Below are 16,862 nucleotides of genomic sequence, written 5' to 3'. Positions count from 1 at the left end.
TGATGTGCTCCACAAGAGTCTTCAGGCCATGTTTAGAAACCTGGACTCACCAAACCATGAAGAGTTTTCCCAACATTTTTTTTAGTTCTACTGTGGGTTTTTTTTCTGTAAGTTTTTCTCAGTTGCTTTGGAGCATTTTTTTTTATCATCCTCAATATTTGCAAACCTTCTCAAAACAATTAGTACAAAACATTGGATCCCTTCCAAAAGTCTGTACTTTTCCAGTTCATCTTTCAAATGTAAGTATTTGTGTCAGTATGACGGCGCACGGTTTCAGTGTTTTCTGATGTAAACTACGATGTAAACTATGGAATTTCTTCTGTACGGCATCTATGAATTTCAACAGCACGAGTGTCCACATTACTGTATGTTCTGTATTCTTTCTACAAAAGACCGAACAGGATTCACACTTTTACTCTACTGTATTAGCGTTCGCTCGTGTCTTGGTTGTCCATCCATTTTTAAAAATTGTAATTCTGTGTTGTTGCTCGCCAACTGAAACTTCACGAGATTCAGCTTTTACATGTTTTAGAGAACTGGTCGATCATTGGTCGATATGATGCTGTTCACTCACCTTCATTTACATTTACATTTGCGGCATTTAGCAGACACCCTTATCCAGAGCGGCGTACAAAAGTGCTTTGAGTCTCTGGCAATGAATAAATCTACACTGGTACGCCAGATTAAAACAATATAAATATAACGAATTCTACAAGGCAAACTTGGAAAGTGCTCATTTAGGTGTTTCAGGAAGTTTTATTAGTGACGTTCAGGATTCATCTGCACAATTTATCAATTCAACACATTTACAAAAAAATCCATTATTTAATAGAAATTTCAGCTCGACACATTTTTACAGCTGCTTTAATTCTTTTTCATTCAATGCCTTATGACAATGAACTGATCCCATTTAATTGAATGTTCAAAACAATGAGAAACGTGAGAAAAGTGAGTGAAGGTTGAACGAGTAGTTTGGAGAATTTCTGATCTCAGAATCGCTCCAAAGCAACTAAAAAAAAATGAAATCTTCTGAAATCCTTGTCCATGGTCTCCATCAGGACTTGTTTTCAGCAGCTATCCCAGTCAGAAGCTCGTGTAGGCTTTTGTCTGTTACTTAAGTCGATTCTTAGTGCTTGGAAAAATTCGCCCCCTATCGGTTTTCCATGCCTTAAAGCAGGGGGTCTGGTTTATACCAACATTTGAGGTCGCCTAACAAAGTCGATTAATAAGAAAACGAGCGAAAAAGCAGAATCAGAAGCAGAATAGGAAGCAAGAACAGGCTCTCTGAAGGCCCATTAGCTTCTACCTGTTAATCAAAAACAATAGCAAAAGCGAACAGACGACGTAGTGATCTGAAGTCGGATTGTATTCCTGGAAAGCACTTAAACTCACATTTACTAGTCTGTATTCCCTTGTTACAGCTTTTCCCAGGTGGTTCCTGGAGGGCTCTCCAAAATAAAAGCTTTTTACTGGGATATTTACAATCCTCCAAGTCTGCGTCTGGTCTTAAGCGGGTGACACAAGGGTCAGACGAAACCCGAGATCTGTTTAAAGCGGCTTGGAGAAGTAGCACAGTGAAGGGTTAAGCTGCCACAGGTGTCTGGCGAGTGTTGACACAAAGAAGTCGAAAAGAAGGAGAAGAAGAAAAGAGGCTGAACTCACATGGACCCGCTGACACGAAGCAGGCAGGGTTTATAGAGGAAGGAAATAAAACAGAGGGTTTATATATAGAGTGGAGATTTCTATTATTTATTTTTTTTGAAACGATTCCGAGCCAAATATAAAGAAACATCTTCAAAACACAGACATGAGATGGAAAAAGAAATCCAGAGTACTCAGTACTAGTTCTAGTTAACTTGGGAATTTAGACACGACATCCCGAGAATCCAGGGAATATTCTATAAAACATCCAGCGTAATAGAAACCAGCATGGAAATTCAAACATCACCAACCTACAAATTAACCAGTAAACTAATAACTATTGAAACACCTTTGGGATGAATGTGAATGCTGACTGCACCCCAGGCCTCCTCGAAATCTAGAGGAACACCTTCCCAGAAGAGTGGAGTTTATTATAAACAGCAAATGTGGAATGCGATGTTCAAATTCAGAAATGAATCTCATGGTCAGGTGTCCACAAACCTTCGTGTTTAGTAACCAAAAGTGGAGAAAAAGTGGAACATGAGAGCCACACACACACACACACACACACACACACACACACACACACACACACACACACACACACACACTGTATATATATATGTATATACACACACACACACACACACACACACACACACACACACTGTATATATATATATATATATATATATACACACACACACACACACACACACACACACACACACACATACTGTATATATATATGTATATACACACACACACACACACACACACACACACACACACACACACACACACACACACACACACACCATACTGAGACTCACCGTTTTGCTGATGAAGGAGGTGCTGATGTTCATGCACTGGAGCTCCTCACTGTTGCAGCAGCCTCCACATCTGTAGACAGACACGCACGGGGGTTTAAAGAAGGTGTTTGTCGCCGCCCCAAACTCTTTCCCCACATCTAAACACACCTCGCGCGGCATGCACAGGGTCTTTCTCCACTCTGCCTCAATACCTGTTGCATGAAGAGACAGCCAGACAGGAAGACGGGAAACGTTAGAGTGGAAAAAATAAAGTAAATAAATAAATAAATGTAATAGCATTACTGATTTGTGATAATGATTAAATTTTTTTATAATTTTACAATAAATGAATTTATAATATTATAATTAATGATATAATATTTGAACACATCCCAAACACTAAGATATAACAATCAATTAAACAATGTTTTCTGTCTCCAGCCTCAGAAATAAAGCTGTGACTTAAAGGTTTGCGAGAACAAACTGTGTTTTTCCCTTCGATTAACTTCACGAGACAGAGAACAAACAGAGGCTGATGAGGGAATGGATGTTTTCAACAGCAATGTTCACATCATACAGAGTTTTGAGGAGACTCCTGGAGTGTTGTGTTCTCACACATAATTCAGGAGCCCACACCGAACAATGTATGATGTTAACGTTTTTTGAGAACACTCTCAAAAAAACTCCTAAAGAAAAAGGAATGAGGTGCTTACTTTTAAATATGTCGAGGTTGAAGTAGGCGGCGGCGAAGGAGAGCTCCTCGGAGCGAGTGTCCGGGTCTCGGTGAGCGAAGCGAGGATTGATGGAGCGCTTGGAGTGGCACTTTAACATGTTCCAGTAGCTGGGGTAGAGTAACCTCATCAACTCGTCCACACTGCCGGCAGAGCGCAACTGTTCCTCCAGATCGGGCTCTGACAGCTCCTAACACACACACACACACACACACGTTTTTACACAATGAACTCCTAGGGTTAAATACAAACCAAAAATTAGGCCACTTTCAAACCATTATAATGAGCATTTTTACAACACAACCAATTCAGAACCTCCTCTAGAGTCATGGAACTTCTGATCCTCCTTCTGTAGGCAAAGCCTCTCTTATATATGTTAGAAGTGACCCCATTATAGACGAAAACCTGATGCATTGTTAGCAGGAGTCATATTCAACCACCAATCTCACAGTCGAATCTCAGCAGAGGTTGAATGAAATGAGGATCGTACCATTTCAGTAATATGGGGGTGATTAATGTCCGATTTCACATACTGTAAAACTACAGTTTTTCTCCCTATAAGTTAATAAACAGATTATTATGATAATGCTGCAATAAAAATGTGAAAAGGAAGAAACTTTGAATAAATATATTTTAAAGTGCGGTATTAAATCCAGTTTACACGATCCGTGATCTTGGAAATATTAAATAACAATGTCGCATGGCTTTTAAAATGTTACGAGGATTCGATTTTACGGCTGCCTGGTGTCGTCGTCGTAAAGGTAGATTCCGTAAAGGTTTATTCCGTGTTAAATTCATTCTGTAAATTAATTTTTGATCGTTTTTTCCGCATTGATGTCGCAGGCATTTCAGACGATTGGCCTACATGTGAAACGCGAATGTTTTGCGTTTTCTACTTCATCTTCGTGTGATGTTTTGTATATCGTGGCCTAAGAATCGTCGTTGTGTGTCGTCATTGTATACACACGCAGAACCCAGGCTGAAATCAAATCTCGAAAATCGCACAATTTACGGGCCATTTCAGGTTCTTCACACACACACACACACACACACACACACACACACACCTGGGGCATCTGAGATCAGTTAAGACTATAATATTTAGTAATTGGTTCAATAATTTCTGTAAAATGTCACGGAAGCTAAAGCTAATTAAATGCCAATAAATCAATAAATGATACTTTAGACTGTAGACTTAACCTATGACCTATGAACGAAGGTTTGTGGACACCTGACCATACAATGCTTCTTTTTGAACATCCCATTCTACATTCAATCCTTATTTGCAGTTAAATTACCCTCCACTCTTCTGGGAAGATGTTCCACTAGATTTTGGAGTGTCCTTGTGGAGATTGCTGATGTGCTCCACAAAAGTCTTCAGACCATGTTTAGAAACCTGGACTCACCAAACCATGGAGAGTTTTCCCAACATTTTTTTAGTTCTACTGTGTTTTCTTCCTGTTTTTCTCAGTTGCTTTGGAGTGTTTTTAAATCTTCCTTAATATTTGCAAAACTTCTCAAACTATTTGTAAAAAACAGCAACACATTGGATTCCTCACAAAAGTCTGTACTTTTCTCAAAATCCTTAGTTCATCCCTCAAATGTAAGTATTTGTGTCAGTGAACATCTCGTTTCTATCAGAACGGCAAATTTTAGATGTTGGAGTGTCCTTGTGGAGATTTGTGTGAGATTCATTCAGCCAGTTAGTGAAGTCCAGTACTGCTGGAGGTGAGATGAGAAGGTCTGGGGAGAAGATAGCGTTTTAATTCATCCCCAAGGTGTTTATTAGGGTTTATAGCTCTATAGCAGAGATCTTCCACTCCAACGTCCCCATGTTAAACATATCTTCATGGCTCTGGCTTTTGTGGACAGCAGCATTGTCATGCTGGAACAGATTCGGTTCCCGTAGTGAAGTGAAGAAAAAGCATCCAAAGAAAAATTGTTTGCCTCCAACTATTTGGTGAAGAACCACATATGGCTGGAAAGACCAGGTGTCTAATAGTGAACGTCTCCTAACCTCAGACTTGTAGCAGCTGGTGGATGTTTTAATGTTATTAGTAGATCATTTGCTGCAGTGTCTTCGCACTAGTATACATGCACGTGCAAAGTCAGTAGTAAATCAGACCCTTAGCGTACAATGGCTTCTTTGTGAAAAAATCCGCACACATACTTTAGATATTGTCCAGACCTGACAGACGGATTAAAATCAACACTGAAGCTGAACTACGGCAACACAAACAGGACATTTAGCTACAGGGTTGAGTGAGATTCATTCGTCAAAACAGTACATCTCAGGTGGATCTGAAAATAAAGATCATTTTTCGGTTGTTATAGTAAATGTGGATCAGATATCAGAAAAAAAAAGGATCCGCTCCTCGGATTGGATTTGGGCTCGGATTTTTTTTTCTTGCTGGAAATATTAGTGACTAGTTACTATATATGAACCCAAAACCTGGTTCCTTTATAGTTACAGAAATCTAGAACAAAATAATTGACCTCTGGAACTGATCTAGAATCAGTTTTCATCCTAATTTCTCCCAGATCACCTCACTGCTAGACTTCACCTGCATCCAATTTAACACACTGATGCTCGCTTACAAAAGCCAAAAACAGAACAAAACCTCTGCACCTCACATCACTCATCTCACCCTCACACTGTACCTCACATCACTCCTCACCCAGCACTGCACCTCACATCACTCCTCTCACCCTCACATCACTCCTCACCCAGCACTGCACCTCACATCACTCCTCTCACCTCACACTGCACCTCACATCACTCCTCTCACCTCACATCACTCCTCACCCAGCACTGCACCTCACATCACTCCTCTCACCCTCACACTGTACCTCACATCACTCCTCTCACCTCACACTGCACCTCACATCACTCCTCTCACCCTCACACTGTACCTCACATCACTCATCTCACCCTCACACTGCACCTCACATCACCTCTCACCCTCACACTGTACCTCACATCACTCATCTCACCTCACACTGCACCTCACATCACTCCTCTCACCCTCACATCACTCCTCACCCAGCACTGCACCTCACATCACTCCTTTCACCCTGACACTGTACCTCACATCACTCCTCTCACCCTCACACTGCACCTCACATCACTCTTCTCACCTCACACTGTACCTCACATCACTCCTCTCACCCTCACACTGCACCTCACATCACCTCTCACCCTCACACTGCACCTCACATCACTCCTCTCACGCTTACACTGCACCTCACATCACTCCTCTCACCCTCACACTGTACCTCACATCACTCCTTACCCAGCACTGCACCTCACATCACTCCTCTCACCATCACACTGCACCTCACATCACTACTCTCACCCAGCACTGTACCTCACATCACCTCTCACCCTCACACTGCACCTCACATCACTACTCTCACCCAGCACTGCACCTCACATCACTTCTTTTACCCTCACACTGTACCTCACATCACTCCTCTCACCCTCACACTGCACCTCACATCACTACTCTCACCCAGCACTGTACCTCACATCACTTTTTACCCTCACACTGTACCTCACATCACTCCTCTCACCTCACACTGCACCTCGCATCACTCCTCTCACCCTCACACTGCACCTCACATCACTCCTCTCACCCTCACACTGTACCTCACATTACTCCTCTCACCCTCACACTGTACCTCATCACTCCTCTCATGCAGCACTGCACCTCACATAACTCCTTTCACCCTCACACTGTACCTCACATCACTCCTCTCACCCAGCACTGCACCACGCTCCCTTCATCCTAGACCACTGCTCAACTCATCCCTCTATTTCACATGATACAAGAAAAGCACGCTTCCAAAACCTTCTTTGTTCCTTCCCTTCTCATATAGATGGTATGATCGATCCTTTACCTGATGCTTCACTTTAGCAGTTTTTAAATGAATACAATCCTTTTTCTTTAATGAACCAGACTCAATTTATTTATTAATAGAGACTTCAACAAACTTAATTAGTGGTTAAGGCTCTGGGTTACTGATTGAAAGGCTGAGGGTTCAAGTCCTAGTATTGCCAAGCTGCTGTTCTTGGGGCCCCTGAGCAAGGCCCTTAAACATCAGTGCTCCCAGCAATATGTATCATGGCTGCCCCTAGCTTCCCAACATTGCTTGGTTATGTGAAGAAGGAGTTTTACTTTGCTGTAAGAGTACATGTGTAAAGCACTTTTCTGTCTTTTCTGATGATAGATAGATATCCAGAGCACCTCTATGCATTTCACGTGCACAAATAAGAGCCGTTTGGCGTTGAAAGCATTTCCACTCGTCTGTAAAACTGTGCAGTGTAAATCACTCTGTAATAGATTGAAGTGGCATCACTGGGTGGCGGCTGGCGCGAGACTGCAGGTCCGTGTACTGAGATAAATACCAGCGTCTGTGTGTTGAAATGGCCAGCGTCTCTGGGGGACAGGATTTTGGCAGGGTGTGAAAACATACGCAGGCGGCATGCGGTGTGCGGATCGCGACGGAAAAAAGATCCGCCTGGGAGACTCCGGGATGTGCGCCATGACTGATCGGCGCCAACAACTCCTCGTTATGTACGGTAAAGAAGGTAGAAGAAAAGTAGAATAATAATTACAGGATGCTGTGTGTTCAGAAATATGAGTGAATTCACAGTATATGCGTATAAACTGTATAAACACAACCTAATGAGTCAAACCTGCTGCAGTTACACAAGATTGGATTACAGGACAAGATTATGACACGTGCAGATTCCCTACGTTCTTCGAATGGGGGCAGGGGAGTACAGTATTACATCAAGCAGATTTGGTATCAAGCAGACATGATATGGACACCTGACTTCTCCAGCCATGTGTGAGTCTTAACCAAACAAAGTTGGAGGCACAATTATATAGGGACGTCTTTGGGTGCTGTAGTATTTCCTTTCACTAGAACAAGGAAAGACAAACCTGTTTCAACATGATAATACCCCAGGTTTGTGATTTGTTTGGAAGTGTGTGGAAGATCTCCTGCTACAGAGCTTTGACCTCCACCCTACTGAACATCATTGGGACTTGTTCATGTACACTGCACCCAGGCCTCCTCACCTAACCTACAGATTTTACTAACCCCCTTGTGGCTAAATGAATTTCCAAAATCTTCACAATAGTCTAGTGGAGCATCTTTTTTTAGAAGAATGGAGGTTATTATAACAGGAAAAAACATGACCAATGGAGAATTTGATGCTCAAAGTATTTAGGTGTCCACAACATTTTTGTCCATCTAGTGTAAGGACAAGAGGGTAGCTCAGTGGATAAAATGTTGGAATTCAAAAGGTCATAAGTTTAAATCCCAGCACAAGCAAGCCGTCGATCCTGAGCTCTTGAGTAAGCCCTCTTAACCCTCATCTGGTTTTTTTTGTATAAATAAGATAATTGTAAGTCGCTCTGGATAAGGGGGGCGTCTGCCAAATGTTGTAAATCGAAACGTTTTCGGGCGTCTCTGATCTCTGATCTCTTTCATTTAACAGACTTGTGGATTTCATGCCTTGCTCGACTACAATGCTGCCAGTCAAGCGCTAAAAGGAATGTAGCAAATACGAAAAAAACTTCTGAAATCCATGTAAATCGTTCTATGGTTTTATGGCCCTCACATTTTCTGAAACAGAATCAGGATGGGTTTTAGTGTGTACTCACAGACACACACACACACACACTAGGAATTTGTAACAGAAACTTCTAGATACAAATATTAATAATATGAAGAAAGATTACACAAGTTACAATCAGGATAACGTTACAGAATTCATAGATTTGATACACAGGTACACTATACGGAAAAAAGTATTGGGACACCTGACTTTCCCAGCCATAAATGGAGAGCAGAAAGACCTTTAACGAGCACAACCCCCCAAAAAAACATTCAGCAACTCGTATATGATGATCATCGGAGAACAATCCACATGATCTCGCTTCCGCACCCACCCTACTCGCCAGATTTGGCTCCTGCGGACTTCGCCTTCTTCCCGATGGTGAAGACCCGGCTCGGCCTTTTGACAGCGTTCTGCAAATCGCACAAGGTGCTCGACGGGCTTCGAAAAGAAGACTTCCAGGAACTCTGGGAGCGCTGTATTGCTGTGCAAGGGAACTAATTTGAAGGTGATATAAAGTAGTTGCTTGTAAACAAAGCGAGTCTCGAAACTTTTTGATACCACCTCCTATAATACACCATCAAATATAGATCATCTTATTATAATCATCCACTCTGTTTGTTTAAATAGTATATCATTGATCTTGGTGGTAATTGGTCCCTGGTGGAAACCCGGAACGGGCAAAGCGTTTCATCACTCTCTAAAGAATCGTGTCAGAATGAAGGAACCGGTCGTTTGTAGGAACCGTAGGAAGCGGTCCCACGTTAAGCTAGCTCAAGTGTGCACATGGAACTCGGATCCCACCGCACGGTCAGAATAAACCTATTGTCCTGGGCCTCGTCCCTGCCATTTGTTTGCACTGATGGTGGAGATAACGTGCCAGTCCGTTTCCTACGCTGAACAATAGGGAGCGTGTGAAATGGCGGTGTGTTTGTGTGTGTGTGTGTGCCAGCTATACGAAAACCTCCACACCTCACCGTGTCTCCAGACTCGGAGGTCGAGGAGTCCAGAAATGTCTCAGTAGACAATGCACTATTTTTACTCATCCATTATGTCATCCATGGAGCAGGAACAAGACGACGGCCTCAAAGGCATCGAGGTTGAGCTATAAACAGGCGCTCATTGTTGCTTTATTAGTACCGAGAGGACACAAATATTTCCTAGAAGCAAGAATAAGTAAGTTTCAGGCGGGTTCAGTCACACGGTGATGTAATAAATCCTTTTGTTGCAGTCTGAGAATAGTTTGTCTTTAAATCCTATTAAACACTCATTATAGGTTTTTGTTGTTCCAAAGCTCAGCTTGCACAGCACACGGCTTTACAAATTACTGTTTTCTCGTGACTACGCATCAGCCATTTAACCTGGAGAAGCGATCGTGATTGACTGTGTCGGCTTAGGCAAGAGTTTGATACGCAAAGATCCAGTCGCACACCTCGATCTCTGAGCCCTGGCTTTCCAGACGTCCATATTTGGTTTTAAGCAAAGTAATTAATTAAAATCAGTCATCAGAGTCACTGAGCCTTTAGCATGCGCTCTTCAAAATACAACATTTATTTTCTAGATTCGGATTGTCATTGCTGTTGTCGTTCTTCTTCGTGTAACATGATTTAATATCCAAATGACCCAAAAGATGCCTAATATGCAAATGATTCTAAAGATCAATGAAGATCCTGAGCAACTGAAGAACTTGGATGGATGGATTTTGACTGTAATGGGTTTTGACTGTCTACTACAATTGCTCAGGGCCACAGTTTGCAGGAACAGTTTTGTATCTAAGCACCAATCAGTGAACAATGATTGAACTGTCTGGTTTCTCTCAAGGTTTCTTCTACCATCTCAGGGAGTTTTTCCTTTCCACAGTCACCACTGACTCACTCATTAGGGATAAACTGAATTAAAGTAAAAACTGATCAAATTGAATTGAGTCAATGACCTCATCACCATCATCATCATCATCATTATCATCATCATCATCCAGCAACTTCTAGTGTCTTCTTGCAAATTCATTAGCCAATCAAAATCACAAATAAGGATTTATCGAAACTGCTTGAGCCGGAAAGTAAATAAACGCCAGGCGGGAATGACGCGGGTTGGAATGTCTTATGTTTTGCTCATGCGCAGCACAGGGATGTGAGCGTCTTTAGACGTTTCAGTGTGGATTTGTGAATTCAGTTACTGCTACACTAACACAAGTGCTGAAAGGAACAAACCGGATGTTCTTTGATATTAACTGTAACCCTGATTAGGAACTTCAATGTGCTAAGAGGTTCTGATGTAGGTGAGGTGAGGAAGCCTGGGGTGCATTCATCCTAATGATCTTTAATAGGGTTGAGCTCTATAGCAGGAGATCTTCCACTCCAACTTTTGAGCTGGCTTATTGCACTAGAGAATTCTAACGAGATTTGTGTCCAACAGATCAAAAATTCAATGTTACCACATTTAAAGACATACTATACAATTTTACGGCTCTAAATTTGCATTAAATTATCAGCAAATTGCAAAGTTGTAAGAGGAATAAAACACATTGACATGCTCTTCGTGGAAAACCATGAACATCAGGGATGGTAGGAGTAGTAGCTCCGCCTCCTCACAATACATTTAATTAATTATATTAAAGACAATTTTTTATATTTCCTGGTTTATATAGTTGTCTCTGTGGTTACAGGTTATTTTCGGGTTTGGAGGATAAAGGAACAGGAAGTTTGGGGGTTAGGATAACGACTGGTCTGATGAAGATACTGTGAAATGAAGAGCATCAGTTATGGTTGCACGTGAAGTACAGCATCTGATAATCTAATCTAATCTAATCTGTCAAATCACAATAGGAAAGAAAGTAAAGCTACCAATACAAAGCCAACACAATACTATAATATGACAACTCAGTTTATCCAACGGTCATCTCAATTATTACTCACGTGCGAGGAGTTTTTGCTAGAATACAGCAAGAGGATGTTTCGGATTTCCTGATCCCCCCAAAAAAACTACACATTCCTGTCTCAGGGCCCGAAGTCATTTCTCTGGCCGGGATTCAGTGACTCACAGGCCAAATAGGGAAGTAAAGCCAAGATTTTGGAGTGGTTTTGCATTCAAGTTTATAAGCCTATGCAGGATGGTTCAACAAGGGAATTCCTTTTAACCTCTATCTAAAAGGAAAAAAAAACTTGCACCAGTTGCACCACCTGAACTCAATCTGAATGACATAAACCTGAAACACACTGTTTACTGCAGCGATTTGCAAAGCTGTAAAAATTTCCAATACTGAAATCATCATCCGAACTGTCATGAGACTGGACTTATGACTCATCACGTCGACCAAAATATTTGGAAAACAATGTCATATCAGACAGTCCTTATCCATAAATCCTGCAGCGAAACAGACGGAGGGATGAACGGGTGTGAGAGGTTTCCATTTGAAATGTACTCGAGCGTGCAAATGAGGGAAATAGCGCGACTGGAAGTCAGAAGAGCGACACAAATGAAAGGAAACGGCCCGAGACTGAAAAGCAAACAAAGAGAAAACAAGGTCACCTTATTACTTCCTTTTGTGTCGTGACTGCGACTGTGACTGTGGTTTCCATCTGCGCTTTAAACTGCTTTAGCAGATATTTCTTTTTCCTGGACGACAGGTAAAAATATCTTTCTGGACCAAGATTTCCTTATAATAATAATAACAATAATAATAATAATAATAATAATAATAATAATAACAATAATAAAATATGAGTCCACAATTTTAAGTCTGTGTATTGGAAAAAGTCAGCACTTAAAAAATTTATAAAAAAAATAAAAAAAAAAACCACACTATATTAAAAATAAAAAATGGTTCTTAATTAAATAAATTAATTGGTTTTCTTTATATTAAATGTGATTATTTCTTTAGGATTTAATATACTTAGTTGTTACTCATTTTTTTTTTTTTTCAATGTTACTTTTTATTTTACTGAATTTTTTAATACAAATTGACATTAATTTATTTATTTTAAAAGACGTTTTACAGATAATATTTATCGTTTTCGATTACTTTTTAGCCAATCTGTTTTTGCTGTAAGTATTATTTCTGTCCTTCTCAATATTTTCTCAATCTGATTATCTTTTTGTTATTTTCTTTATCTATTTTTTTTTCCTGCTCCACAAAATTATTACTTTTCATTATAATATAATATAATATATAAAAATATATATATTTTTTATATTTTAGTAACAAATTAAATGTTATTCTTTTAATTCTTTTAATTATAACAGCCAAAAGCATGAAAAACTATTTTCTCTAGACCACTTAGATTTGTTTATGCTTCTGCACCTCACATAATGTGTTCATTTACTTCCCATAAACAATTCGCTGGAGAGCATTGTAGAAGTTCAGAAAGTGAGGGTTTGCTGTTTACTGTGAAATCACAAAAAGATCCAAAATCTGTTCCAAACTCTTTACTCACTTTTATATAGATGAACTATGAGACTCTGGAGGATAGAAACTACACCTGGGTAACAAAAGCGATGACAAGCATCTGAGGAGGAACATCTGTGATCCTGGCCTGAGGTGAGTCATGGAGATGAACTCGCAACAGGGCATGCTCAGACATTCTCACACATTTAAAATCTTTTTTATTTCCCACGGATGCTTTCTGGGATAAAAAAAGTTTCAAATATGATCTTCAGTGAGCTGATAGAACTCAATGCACTTCAGTTCTAGACCAGAAAATATCAACCTGCTTCAGGTAGACAAGATCACAGGACCAGAGAGACTCGATTCAAACTATCTAACCTGGTTCATACTTCAGCAGAATAAAGATATCTAAACTCTTTGAGTCAGTAAATTACTGTGTGAGCATAAAAAATACATTTTTCCTATTAGAGCCTGAACTAACTAATGGCCTGCAAGCTAACAGACTACTGTAGGTAACACTGAGCAAAATATTCTACCATTCTAACAAAATGGCTGATGTTCTACAAGCTGGCTAAGTTCACTATTAGAAAAAAAAGCCTCCATCCTGCACCCATCAAGATTCCTTAGTCCTTTTTATTCCAAACAAAACCCAAATTGCATATGATTTTAAAGGACTAATTATAAGGTCTATCTGTGTTGTAGAGGTTTTTTAAAAGTAAAAACGAGGACGCATTCACCGTGCCATTGTTTTGAGAATCTGATGCAATATCACACTTTTATTTTCATCCTGTTTCTAGATGGGGTTAAGGTCTGCGCTCTGCGGTGGCCAGTGTGGTGGAAGAATAAAGTTTCACACTTCCTGAACCACTTGTTCACAATTTGAGCCCTATTGAATCCTGGCATCTCTGAATTGGAATATTGGCACTGGAATATGCCCGAGCCATCAGGGAAGAAAAAGATCTAATGATGGAAAAACCTGGTCATTCAGGTAGACTGCTAACCTCATTTATTGGGCACATAACATCGCTGGACCTAGACTTGACTACCTAAAGCAACCTCAGATCATATCACTGCCCCCACGGGTTTTGTACAGTGTGCACTAATATGATCAGGGTGAATCTGGTATGATCATAACCTCATCATAATCTAGAGTCCAAACTTTATGCTTTCAAGCATTCTTGGTTTAAAACCACAGCTGTTTAGGCACAATTCCTTGAGTTCTCTTTGCATTGCGCATGCGGAAACTTTTACATTCAATATTTAATATGTTCCCGAGTTCTTCTGTTGTTTTTTTTCTCTAAATTAATTAAGTTTAATTGATCTCCGATTACAATCGTTCAAGTTATTTTTTTTCCAACCACATTTCTTTCTCGAAGTTCATCACTGTCCTTCTGGATTTTAATAATGCATTGGACACTTCATAACTCAATTTTAATAGTTTTCATCATTTTCTTTGCTTGATGCAGACCCAATTATTCGACCTTTTTGAAACAGAAGCACATCATTCAGAAGAAGAGACTTTGTTGCATGTACATTACAGCTGAGTGAAACTGTTTTCTTCACATATCTCAATTATTTTTTTGGAAGCTAAGTTCGGAGATGATACAGCGCCCCGCGTTTCACAGCGGATCAAGGGCCTTGCTTAAGGGCCCAAAAGTAGCAGCTGGGTGATACCTGGGGTTAAACCCTCAACCTTCCGATCAGTAACACAGCACCTTAACCACTAAGCTACCAAAACGGTTGTTTAAAACAGGTTGTAATAACTTTATAACTTAATGTACTCAATTTCAACAATGTCCGTTGTTAAAAGCAGCATACAAACAAAAGAAATTATAGAATTAAACTGTGGCATCGTCGCAATTTTCAAAGGTGAGATTTGCTTCATACTGTGATCTTCACAGTCACAAGTCATAAGTTGCCATGTGGTTGCGATGGCACCATACACCCAGTTATATCTTAATGCTAGAAAAACTCTTAGTATTATAATATTACATCAGATTATCTTAAATAACTGCTGCCCTCTATAATCTATGATGAAATTCCATGGGTTTAGGCCTGAGCTGCAGCTGCTCATGCACTGTGTGATTAGAAATGTCTATTCCAGCCACATTATTTGGTTAAGGCTTCTGCGGCGCAATAAAATTATTAGTCTGGAATACGGGCTATTACTTAGTGATGCCGCTGGGATATTAATCCCAATGATCTGTAACAAAAACATCTGGATGCCCATGCTGTGCGCCAATAAAGCAATCATGTAAAAGAGAAGCAAAGTGCAGCTTAAGTCTGAAAGCTACTACTTTAAAATAAAGATAATTAGGTAAGATATTTAGGGATAGGATAATGAGAATCATTTAAAGGTTTTAGACAGAAAATAAGAATGGATATTTTAATGCTGTAGACTAGTTGAAACCAGAATGAATCTAAACACATAAGGGTGAGGACGTGAAGGTAGTAAGTTAAAATCTAAGCACCACCAGGGGGGCATTGCTGGGCCCTTGAGCAAGACCCTTAACCCTCAACCCCACAATTATATAAATAATATTGAATGTAAGTTGTTTGGGTATAGAAGCATCTGCCAAATGTCTTAATGCAATGCCTACCATTGTAACCCTAAACACACTATAACAACCAGTGTGATTCCAGTCCAGACCATCCTGTACTCCAGCCTAGTGACGCCGCTTCCACCTTCCACACACAACATCGTAATGGGGCAAGTATACGTATAAAGCCACCTTGAAAACCAGAATGGGGTTATTATTATATACATTGTTCCTGTAGCTAATCAGGATACCTTATACTTTACATCACGTTTAATCTGTGCTTTTAATCACACTGTGGAGCCTAAACCTAGACTGGGCCATACCATACAGCACACAGAAATCAGAAATCCACACTGTCAATTACAAGTAGAGAGAGTAAAGAATGTTTGTATTGAGCGCTGATTTAAAATAAGATACAGTTCATACTGCAGAAAAAGCATGCCTGAAATCAACTCATAGATTCTTCCATAAAACAAGAGCCGAAATCCAGTAGATTCAGGACGTTAAACTTCAGGATTTTAAACCATATCCTGGGTGTCACACAGGGTCAGCCAGTTTAGAGCTTTAAAAACAAACAATAAAACCCTCTGAGTGAATCTGAAACTGAACCGGAAGCCCATGAAAACTAAAGCCAGGGTGATCCACTGCGCCGTCTTTGCACCTAACAGGAGTGTTTTGCACCAAAATACACTTCCAACAATCAGGGATTAAATAATAGCATCAATTTCTTGTAATAAGGTGAAAAAATTGTCTAAAATGTTTACTAAGCATGAACTACATAATATTTGCTTTTTTATTTGCATTCCCCAAAAAAAGAGAATGAGAAACCAGTTTAATAAAGAAAATAAAAAGATTTCCATTTTATTTGCTCAAGCACATTTCACTTGTCCACAGAAGACTCGGCGAACATCTAAAACGGTGCACTGTCTATCAGAATATAAATATATATCAGCATTAACAAATGGTCTTTCCCATTTTAAGCATTTTATAAATGAAAGAAAAAAGATCTCAGGATGGAACCCTGAGGAACTCCATAGGGATGTATACCACCATGAAGCAGAGTTTGTGTGATAACTTTGAAACTATTTTGCTGGGTGGACCTTCAGGGTAACTTCCACCACATGG

General features: G+C 40.0%; 1 protein-coding gene across 1 annotated transcript in view; it reads right to left on the bottom strand.

The window, feature by feature from the left end:
* vegfc (vascular endothelial growth factor c) overlaps positions 1-16,862 on the bottom strand; it is a 64,270-nt gene that overhangs the window by 32,131 nt on the left and 15,277 nt on the right. Inside the window, exons 2-3 of the mRNA XM_046862231.1 lie at positions 3,167-3,374; positions 2,475-2,665 (exon numbers count right to left, since the gene is read on the bottom strand). Of these exons, the coding sequence (XP_046718187.1) occupies positions 2,475-2,665; positions 3,167-3,374 (399 nt within the window). The remainder of the gene's footprint in view (positions 1-2,474; positions 2,666-3,166; positions 3,375-16,862) is intronic.

The sequence above is a fragment of the Silurus meridionalis genome, chromosome 2, assembly GCF_014805685.1.
Source record: "Silurus meridionalis isolate SWU-2019-XX chromosome 2, ASM1480568v1, whole genome shotgun sequence".
NCBI classification, from domain to species: Eukaryota; Metazoa; Chordata; class Actinopteri; order Siluriformes; family Siluridae; genus Silurus; species Silurus meridionalis.
This window is presented reverse-complemented; position numbering and strand designations above follow the sequence as displayed.